General features: G+C 44.0%; 1 protein-coding gene across 1 annotated transcript in view; it reads left to right on the top strand.

The window, feature by feature from the left end:
• ANTXR1 (ANTXR cell adhesion molecule 1) overlaps positions 1 to 11295 on the top strand; it is a gene marked incomplete at its 3' end in the record, with an annotated part of 107894 nt that overhangs the window by 53455 nt on the left and 43144 nt on the right. The window contains exon 13 of the mRNA XM_009643405.1: positions 6074 to 6169. Coding sequence (XP_009641700.1) covers positions 6074 to 6169 — 96 coding nt within the window. The remainder of the gene's footprint in view (positions 1 to 6073; positions 6170 to 11295) is intronic.

Raw genomic sequence — 11295 nt, 5'->3', positions numbered from 1 at the left:
GCCAGGATGCCATTGGCCTTCTTGGCCACCTGGGCACCCTGCTGGCTCATATTCAGCCGGCTGTCAACCAGTACCCCCAGGTCTTTTTCCACCAGGCAGCTTTCCAGCCACTCTTCCCCAAGCCTGTAGCACTGCATGGGGTTGTTGTGACCAAAGTGCAGGACCCGGCACTTGGCCTTGTTGAACCTCATACAGTTGGCCTCGGCCCATCGATCCAGCCTGGCCAGGTCCCCCTGCAGAGCCCCCTTCCCCCCCCAGCAGATCTACACTCCCGCCCAGCTCGGTGCCATCTGCAAACTTACTAAGGGCACACTCAATCCTCTAATCCAGGTCATTGATAAATATGTTAAACAAGACCGGCCCTAGAACTGAGCCCTGGGGGACACCGCTTGTGCCCAGCCACCAACTGGATTTAGCTCCATTCACTGCAATGCTCTGGACTCGGCCATCCAGGCAGTTTTTAACCCATAGGGCGCATCACTTCTGTTTGCCAGAGCAGTGAGTGCAGAACCAGATTAAAAAGAGTATTTAGGCTTCTCGCTTTCCAGTGAAGACCATGAGAGTTAGGACTAAATACTTTTACTGAACCCAGCCTTCAAGGCCTACTGAAGACAAGCACTTGATGCATGAATTTAACAGAAGTCCATCCGTCTTAGGCACAGCATGAAGTCAGCACATTTAAACACATGCTTAAATTTAAATCCATTTACTGCTGTGGTAACAAGCATGCATGCTACCCACCTCCCTCTCCCTATAAATCAACAGTGCATTAATTCGTCAGCTGCAGTACATGAGCACATTTATTAGATGCACCTAGTACTTCATTCATCACTCCTGAATGTCAGCTTTGGAGGGTCTGTACGCTTTGGGGTTGTTATTCCAGGTTACCTTTCTGGAACAACTAATGTATGCTACAAACACCAGTGCAGTAAAGTGAGAAGCTAGGAAATAAAATCTTAACAAAAATACAAAGGTTGGAAAAAACAAATGAAACCAAAACCAAACACAATAAAAAATGCCCATCTGGTGCATAGTAGCATTTTTTGGAAAACCCTCAGAAATAAGCCATAGTTCCATTGAAATGCCAATGAACTGATGTATGTTTGTTTATGAACAGATGTGTGGTTTTTTAATATCTTAAAGCATCTAAGATGAAGTAGGGGGCTTAAAATCACAGATTCCATCTTAGCTGTGTCTCTGCATGTTGGCATACTTGCTTCCTGGGGGGGAAATTTTAGGAGCTTGGTCTTAGGCAGCAATCTCAGCAGGCGATAGCAAAAGAACTCTGGAGGATGATTCATTTTCTCTGTGGCATGACCATCACTGGAGTGGTCACCCCTGTTCCCTGCCTGTTAAAGGAATGTGCATGCACCTGGTTCATACTAGCATTTTTGTTAGGTGGGATCTTCCCAGGGGTTGCCTGCGTGCCTTAAAAAAAGCGTTTTCCTTTGTAGGACAGCAAATATCTGAATGTCTGTGGATTTAAGGAAACAGCCCATGCCATTTACTGGATCAGACTTTGCCATCCCCCCCCTCTTCTGTCTAGGAGTACCTACAGCCCACGAGGTGGGCCAGGTTTCTGTCTTGTGGCAAAAGGATTCCCCCAGTCACAGTCTGGCTTCTCACAGTCCATAGCAGTTCCACAATCAGGAGATGTCTCTAATGTGTCCTGCTTTGGATTTCTTGATATCTTTATATCTTACACTATCTTCCAGAGGTTGTTTTCCATTGTGCTTTGCCAGCAATACTTGTAGCATTTTTTTGGCCTTGTTGGACTCTGGCAGGGAAAAGGAGGCTTCAAGGCACAGCTGCCTTGCTTTCTCTACCAGCTTATTTGTTTCAAAGTCTGTATGGTAAAGTTTTAAAACGTCAAATGTGTAGCATGTTGAAAGGTCGTTTAAAGAGCCTGCTCTTTTTCATATTACAATGAATAGCAAGGCATTTCAAAACAATGACTCCAGCCATCGGCTAGGTCCTCAACAGATGTCAAGACACAAGTTGCCAATGCTTTACACTTAGCATCCTGACAGGTATCTTGGTTCAGGTGTAATGGAGTTTTAGGCTGTTGATTTCACTGCGGGTAAAAGTGCCACTGTTTTATCTCAGTGTAAGTAGTCAAGATGAATCACTGTGGGAAAGTAGTACTGATTTCAGGTCATGGAATCACAGAATGGTTGGGGTTGGAAGGGACCTCTGGAGATCACCCAATCCAACCCCCCTGCTAAAGCAGGTTCACCCAGAGCAGGTTGCACAGGATCATGTCCTGGTGGGTTTTGATTATCTCCAGAGAAGGAGACCCTGCAACCTCTCTGGGCAGCCTGTTCCAGTGCTCTCTCACCCTCAAAGTAAAGATGTTTTTCCTCATATTCAGGTGGAGCTTTGTGTGTTTCAGTTTGTGCCTGTTGCCCCTTATCGCTGGGAACCACTGAAAAGAGTCTGGCCCCATCCTCCTGACACCTGCCCTTAAGATATTTGTAAGCATTGATAAGATCCCCTCTCAGTCTCCTCTTCTCCAGGCTAAAGAGACCCAGCTCTCAGCCTTTCCTCATGAGAGAGCTGTTCCCGTCCCCTAATCATCTTCATAGCCTTCTGCTAGACTGTCCCCAGTAGTTCCTTGTCTTTCTTGAACTGGGGAGCCCAGAGCTGGACACAGTACTGCAGATGTGGCCTCACCAGGGCAGAGTAGAAGGGGAGGATAATCTCCCTTGACCTGCTGGCCACACTCTTCCTAATGCACCCCAGGATACCATTGGCCTTCTTGGCTGCAAGGGCACATCGTTGGCTCATGGTTAACTTGTTGTCCACCAGGACTCCCAGGTCCTTCCCTGCAGAGCTGCTTTCCAGCAGGTCAACCCCTAACCTGTACTGGTGCATGGCGTTATTCCTTCCTAGGCGCCGGACCCTACATTTGTATTTGTTGAACTTCATCAGGTTCCTCTCTGCCCAATTCTCAAGCCTGTCCGGGTCTCACTGAGTGGGAGCACAGCTTTCTGGTGTGTCAGCCACTCCTCCCAGTTTTGTATCATCAGTAAACCTGCTAAGGGTACACTCTGTCCCTTTGCCCAGGTCATTGGTGAATAAGTTGAACAAGACTGGACCCAGTACTGACCCTCAGGGAACGCTGCTAGCTATAGGCTTCCAACTAGACTGTGCCGCCGATGACAGCCCTCTGAGCTCTGCCATTCAGCCAGTTCTCAGTCCATCTCCTTGTCCACTCATCTAACCCACACTTCCCAAGCTTACCTATGAGGATGTTATGGGAGACAGTGTGAAAAGCCTTCCTCCGAGTAGGTGCTTGAAGAGGCCAAAGTTACCTCTCTTGAAGTCCAGGGCTGTAATCCTACTTAATGCCCTGCTTTTTCCACCCAGGATCCTGAACTCCTCCATCTTATGGTCACTGCAGCCAAGGCTGCCCCCAACCTTCACATCCTCAACCAGTCCTGGTTATCCACCAGACGACTGTGTGCATTTATGGTCTAGCCACACTTTGTCTCCATAGATAATTTTTAGGGAAAATTCACTTGTTTAAAGTACTCTTTTTTTTCCTTAAAATGGAAGTTGTTTTTTTGGTCTGAATTGACAGCCTTTATTCAATAAGTGTTACACACAGCTCATTGAATTATTCCATGGTTCAGTGTTTCCATGAGCATTTGTATTGTTCTTCCAAATTTTGATTAAAAAAAAATAACGGAATGAAAACAGACATTTCAAATGCTTAGCCCTTTTTAACCAGCTGTAAGATGGGGAGAAAGATTTCAAAATGTCAGTGGAACTTTTGCAAACTGTTTTAGCAGGCATATTTTTCTTCTTGTTTATTATTCAGCTTGAATAAGTGGCAGCTTCTATCTCAGCATAGTTCTAGATATTACACAGAATGACAGCTAAATTCTAGCAGAAACTCATGAAATAAGGATAAAACAAACCAAAAGCAGAATTTAGGCCACTTTGGATGATTATAGTAGCATTTATTGTGTATATAAGCTTTGTCCTGCACTGGCTCTAGGGTTTCCTCATAGCTTAGTTTCCAGCAGTGACAGCACGGTCAGCGCAGAGGAAAATAGGATTTGCAGTTCCTGGTTAAGGGTCTCAGTGTGACACTTTGTAGCTATGGCTGAGCCCAGAAAATTCAGTTGATATTTGTCTGGAATATTTTGATGTTTGTTCAAATATAAGAAAAGGAATGAATCCAACTGGGATTTTCTTTTTTTTTTTGAGGGGGGTGGTGGTATTCTGGTTTTAATTTTGGAAGAGGGCTTATTCCTGCAGACTTGCCAGGCAACACTGGCTTTAGCACGAGGCATTACCTGAGTGAGAAATGTAAGATTTGGCAAATCAAAACCTTTTAAGTCGTTCAGATTGTTTTGTTGCTGTGATACACAAAATACCAGCCGGCCCCATCAGCTGCCTTGCAGAGAAACAGATGTGTTAGGGTAATGTAAATTGGTCTTTACAGATTGTCTTGGGAGGGAAAGTGAAAATAAATCCTGTTTAAAAAAAATTAAAATCCCAGAACAAAACAGTTAAAAAGCCACTGTAGTTTGTTTCATATTTTTGCAAATTGATTTTAGAGTATTCTTAATGACAAAATATTTGTTTCAATGTAGGGGCAAAAGGGGCAGACAACAATTAGACGTAAAAAGCCATATTTCTTCTACAATTTCATGGCAGCAAAGAGTCAGGATCACATTTTCTAAAGCATTGAATATCAGCAGGTTCCATTTTGCAGATGATGGATGTGACTTTATGCTGTCTGTGTAGAGGAACAGCACCAAATGTACAGCTCCATCTTCTCAAATGAGCTTTTGTTTTGTGTTGGAGTCCAAGTTCCATTTCCAGAGATGCCTTGGGTGAATTCTTCTCCTGTGTGGACTACCTCTCTCTCGTTTCCAAGTGTCAAAGATCAGGTTGTCTTGATCCAAGTTCACCAGAAATTCCTTCTACACTAGAAGAGAGTTTGGAAAATGCTTTTTTCCATTACTCTTCCCATTAGGGTATGATGGGGGATCATCTGGCTGTTGAATTATGGTGACTTAAGCAGACACCCAATTTTCCCATCCAACAGGTCAGTCTGCTCTTGAATGTGTCCTTAATCTGGCATTCTGATCTTGACACTTGGGTGGGGTTTTTTTTAAATGGCTGGCTCTTACATCAAGGACATCTCTAACAGGCTTAAGTCAGGACTGCCTGCTTGCTTACCTCGGAACAGGATGATATTGGGGAGGAGTGGTACAGGGAAGCTGGCATGCCTCAGGAAGCCAAGAACATCTGGTTTGGGTTAAATCTAAGCAACAAAGCAATAAATAAATAATGCACGTTCAGTTTTGATTGCTATATTGAGCTGGCTTGTGCAGTTTGCACTGTTAATCGGTATCAGAGAATTGCAAATGCCTTTTTAAATGGGAGAATTATCCCAGTTAGAGAGGAGAAGGGTCTTCTAGAGTTAATGGCTTCCGATGTGGAAACCCCCTGCATATTGCTGCGATGGTGCCTATGTTCAAATCTCCTTGAAAAGCTCATGGAAGAACTACCCTGACTCAGCACAGCGAAGAAGAGCAGGATGACCTGAGTTGCGGGCCCATAGAAAACTGCTTTGAGTTTTCTGTTTGGAGTAAAATTCAACTTCAACATCGCTTTCAAATTTATACTGCAAGAGGGGAGAAGAGTTGCAAAGAAAGGAGAATTCTTAAACCGCAATGAAACATTGTGTTGTGAGCTGTCTTTAAATATTTTTTTCAGTCTTCACAATACTCTGAAGAGTATTACATTAATTTTGATCTGAAGTGAAGTAAATGTTTTACATAACTGCGAGGTTCAGGAAATCGAGCCAAAACCTGTAACTCTTTGGAAGGGATCCAGAGGTCTCAGCCTCTTTAAAATGAGTTGGGGGGGTTGTGTGCCACATTTGAATGTATGAGGAGAGATGAAAACTGCATTTTGTCTGAAAAATAAATGGAGTAGAGCAATAGCCTTTGGGACACGTACTTGCCTGGAAGCTGGATGTGCAGGTGAGGTACCGTGGGGAGGGGAGTTTTGTGTTAGTGGTTCTTACACGCTCCCTGTGTTTCTCTTCCAGTCTGATGGGACCATCCTGGCTATTGCTTTGTTGATCCTCTTCCTCCTGCTGGCGTTGGTTCTTCTCTGGTGGTTCTGGCCTCTTTGTTGCACAGTGGTAAGTGACAGAAATGATTAGCACAAAACAGCAATTCAGTGTTGCCTGAATGTAAGAAGTGAGTGGGAAGGAGGCAAAGTTTTCCAGTAAGAAAGAGCATAGGACTGGTCATTGAACAAGACAGTGTTTCTTTTATTGCTGGCACTGGTTTAATGCTTCTATTTCATCTGCCTGACTTTTGGATTATACCCATGAAATAGCAATGTTGCTAACATACAGACCTTGGAGGAGCCTTTTAGTCTTATTTATTGGTCACAAAATGGAAATGATTTGCAGAAATGTATTAGTTGCCATGCCTCTTTAGGAAGGAATGGCTTTTCTGGATGTTCTGATGTTTGTGTCGATATCTCAGTGCTCGATGGCTCCTGTAGCAGGGCAGGCACACTGAACCCAGGCTGGAGTCTTTGTTCTGCCTCAGGTACAAGGAAAAGACATTTCTAAGTGTGCAAACTTTTGCAAGAATAACTTTTTTCCTGGCTCACCATGTCTGTAAAGCACTCTGAAATATCTAAATGACAGTTTCAGTGGAAGTATGACTATGCTTCACTGAGCATTATCTTCCCTCCATGCTTTTTCACAAAATGTTCTGTGGAGTTAAAAAGCACAGTCACGGTGTTAATAATTAAAAAAGGTAGAAATTAAGGAGAAAACAGGAGAGAAGGAGGACGAGGTCAAGGGAGGCAAGAAGGAAATCACAGGACTTAAGACAAGCTTTTCTCTCACATGTGACCCTACTGTTTGTCTGCAAGGACCTGTTGTACCCCTGTACATCTCTGCTGATCATCCCCTAGGGCTGCCTTTTCCAAGGAAGATCAGGGCAAAGGCTGATTATTGTGGAACATACAATACAGTGAAGCTCTGCTCTTGCTTTGGGTCTTGTTTGTGCTGCAGACAGGAATTAGGGATGTACAAATGTCAGCAGAATTGGAGTCTGGGTTTGGTGACTGGCATGTGTAATGTTTCTGATGCTTCTTTTAAGACTTCCCACATTGGCCCCAGTTTTTGGGTCACTATAATTATTCCTGATTTTAAACCACTTACCCAGTGTTGTAAATTTGCACTGTGTGGTACTGAACCTATGATCTTTTGGAGAGCTTTGGAGCCACGAACTGCAGGAGCAGTCACATTTGAGGATGGGTCTTTGTGGTGAGATGTGTTTCTCTATCCAGAACAAGGATAGAAATCTTGCAGGAAAAAATCTTAGTTGTCTATTTCTGTTTCTGGCTGGAAATGCTAGGGGTAAACCACTTCTTTTCACAGTAGTTTGGCATCTCTGTCCTGAGATGAAAACCAGAAGGGAAAAAATATTTATTTGGACTTTTCAGAACAATAAAAAAATCAGTTCTAAAAATGGACAAAGGATTAGCAGTGAGGTAGGTTGCTCAGAGTTATGTGTCTAAACTAGATGGCATGTTTCCAGAGAAGTTGGGTCAACTTCTTTGTTGGCGCATTTGCGTAAAAGTCAATGGAGGTGTGCCCTGCACGGAGGTTTACACTGGGATTTGGTGGAGAATTGAGGTGATACAAGGAAAGACTCTAAGTGATGCTGCCATTTTAAGGTTCTTTTACAGGAGAGAAATGAAGCTGATAGGAAAAAGGCATGAATAAAAGCAGCAGGTTATGAAGTAAAAGGAATATGGAGCTATGTGTTGAGAGTAGTATGGGTCTGCCGCAGTGGAATGCTATGAGGATAGCGGTCATATAACAGCGTTCTTGAAGTGTGAGAAATAGAGTCCAGATAAGCAAGGTGGTGCAGCAGGGAGGGAGTCTCTTGTCCACATGAAACTTTAAAATTTTAATATTTTCCAGATTTAAATTCTGTACTTAAAAAACTTGCTGTAGATAAAAACATTTCCTCACCCTCTCTCCTCCTTTACCTCCCACATTCCCTCTTAGCAAGATCTCCAAGTGGGGACTATCTCACTGATATTTTCCAAATGTAAGTCAAGCACATCTCTCTACTTGCTGGGAAGATTTTAATTCAAGAGCCTGTGTGAAATCTCTTCCATCTCTCTGGGATGGCAGTCCGGTATGTTTGGCAGTAGATCAGCAGCTAAGATACCTCACTGTGTACTGCTTAACCGAAGATTCAGTAAAATTAAAGATAAATCCACAGCCTGTTTGACTTAGGGTAGGGAGAAAGAGAGCAGAGCAGTGCTTATTTACTAGTTTGGTAATGGCACGTTAAGGAATGCAGTGTTGTCAGAAGCCCAGAGTGAATTAAGGGCAGAGGAACTGGCTTGCACAACAGACAAGAGAGGCAGGCAAGCAATAACCTCTAATAATCAAACCGCAGACCCAGAGACACTGCTGTGGATTCAAGCCCAGGGACATTTCAGAGATAATTGTGTATGTGTCCGGGGAAAAAGAAAAAAACAGAACAATTTTTTTTCTTACCAAGTATAAATTTGTTTCTGAGTGACAAGCACATTTCTAAACCCTGAAATTCCTCTTGGCATGCTTTTTAATTAAATAGGAATCATTATTATCCAGCAGTTCTTCAGGAAAGACACCAAGCCAGCTTCATCCCTGGAGTAAATGGACTGAAGTCAATAGACTTACTCTGGAGATTTATCTGGAACCCAGTATCTCCTTGGCATGCTCTTTCCAAATGTATCCAAGTTTATTGGTCTCAGAAGTATTCTGAGATGAAGTCTGGAATTTACCACTCAGTTTACAGTAGATACAATTGTTGCTTAGTGGATCAGAACAATAATTAGGTCTTTGCTGTGCCTGATACCAGCACAGGCAAAATTTCCCTTGATATCTGTGGGGGGATATTACAAGAGCACGGGAGCCAGGTGCTAACCTTTCAAAAGGTTTCAAGGATGTTTATTCAACAACAACAGAAAACCAAGGTAGTTCTGCAAAGCTGACAGCCCCAACACTGTACACATTAGAAGAGTGATGGCAAACGCAAAGATGTCTATAGCAGGATGACCCCACTTTTCCTGGGCAGAGCATATCTGCAGCACAGCAGAAGCCAGACCCTGGCCTTGTTGATGCTAGTGGGCATTTTGCTGTTGTCTTCCCATTCCTCCTCTGTCCTGAACACAGCATAACCTGAAGGAGCCTGAGCGATCACGGTAGTAACTGTGTGTGCGAGGGGCTATTTAGGTGTCCAAGGGTGAAGTTGTTCTGGGTAGGAGGCCAACATAAGACTTAGGTTTAGTATTGATGTAAACCAAATAGATTTTAATGTAGATGTAAGCCAAAGAGATAATGAGCCTCCAAAACCATCTTAAGGAGGATTTTGCAGGCACATTGTTAGATTGGCTTGGAAATGGAACTGGTTAAAGTGTTTTGGATGTATAGTGAAGGCATAATTAATACACTAGTTGGAAGGCTTGTCTGTGCTGGGACAGTTTCCCTGTGCCAATATGCAGCACCACACGGAGCAAGTGTTTCCTGTAGGTGCTTTAAATTGGCAGGCTGAGTGAGTTGTGTTTGGGCCATGCTTTGCACCTGAACGGGATCTGCATGCCTTGGGCTGAGTCTTAGCTAGGGCAGTCCAGGGGATAAAATGCAGAGGATATGAGGGGAAATATCTCCCTGGTGTAGCTGAGACTCAAAGCATTTCCCCACATGCTATACATCCCATCTCCTTACAGTTTTATGAGGTAAACATGAGTCTCTGCCTCCCTTCTGCATCCATACAGTGTGGCCTTGGGGGAGGGAATGAGAAGCTGCTCTGTGTTCATTGCCCACTTAGAATATATACACCATCTCACTCATTTTTATACTGCAGTTTTTTTAAATGCAGGGGCGTGGCTGGCATATAAATGAGGTGTTGGTATTTAAGCATCTAACACCAGTTTTAACTTTAAAGCTGCTTTCTGGAAAGAAGCATGGAAGAACCCAGCAATTTGTTTGGCACTCAGTCTGTACTGCAGCTGACCAGAAGTTTTGGAAACAAAAAGCTGGATGGGGAAAATACAGAAAATATATATTAAAACCACATGAAAATCATGGCTAAACTGGAGGAAGAGGAGGGGAGGAAATGCATAGACTCTACAGCAAGCCCAAAGAATCATAAAATTACATGGTGCTTCTTGGCTTGGTGGAGATTACTTACAAAGGTCCACGTATTCTTATTCCCGCCTGCTCCCATGTGCACGAGGCACAGTTTTTCTGTACTTCTGATGGTTTTGGGACAAGAGACCATGGGGTCATGAATCATCTGAAAAGTTACTGAGACAAACAGAGAGAAAGAGACACAAACGTGCAGGCAGAAATTGCTAGTGGACCCTGCAGTCCTTTGGTTTGGATCTGAGCTATTGAGGCAAGCACTCCGCTAGGACAATGTGGTACGGTTTCACTGAATTTATTGGAGTTAACATGGTGTGTAACATCCAAGCTCTGAATCCATGCGTGCTGCCACAAATAAGTATCTTCATTTATAGCACAGTCAATCCAAAACATTTGGAGATAGAGCTGTTATTGTAGGTGTAAAGTAGTGTGAATAACAGAACCTGACGTTGTAATTGCTGTGCACAAAGGGCAGCAGGAGGATAAAGACAGTCTTATTAATCACCCAGAGTACCCACAGCAGCTCACTGTTCCTCTCAGCCACCTGTCAGTCAGATCAGGATGGTTTAGATATGGATATAACGCTCTGGCTGTCTTTAAACAGGCTGGCATGGATCCTGAAAATAGCATAGCAGAGGCATGCTGCCTGGGCTGATACCATCAGCTCTACAGGAGCACAGGTAGAGAAATGGGCTAACAGAACAGTGTGTGTGCCAGGCACTGAACTGGGGTGCTTTGACATGCTGCTGTGATGTGTCATTAGAAAAAAGTTAAAGCCAGATTCTCCAAAGTGTCCATCGGTTATGGGGCATCCAAACAGAGAGATCTTCATGGAGTTCCCTTTTTGGAAAGTGCTAAGCGTTGCCCTCTGATAGTTAGGAAGGTGGCCATTTGCCTTTAGATGTATCAGGAATGGTGTGGCCAGCAGGAGCAGGGCAGTGACCGTGCCCCTGTGCTGGGCACTGGGGGGGCCGCCCTTCGAATGCTGGGGTCAGAGTTGGGCCCCTAACTACAGGAAAGACATTGCGTTGCTGGAACATGTCCAGAGGAGAGCAAGCAAGCTGGTGAGGGGTCTGGAGCCCAAGGCTGATGGGGAG

This window comes from Egretta garzetta, unplaced genomic scaffold, assembly GCF_000687185.1.
Source record: "Egretta garzetta isolate BGI_Z169 unplaced genomic scaffold, ASM68718v1 scaffold238, whole genome shotgun sequence".
Taxonomy (NCBI): Eukaryota; Metazoa; Chordata; class Aves; order Pelecaniformes; family Ardeidae; genus Egretta; species Egretta garzetta.
Note: the sequence above shows the minus strand (reverse complement) of the source record. Positions and strands in the feature narration are given on the sequence as shown.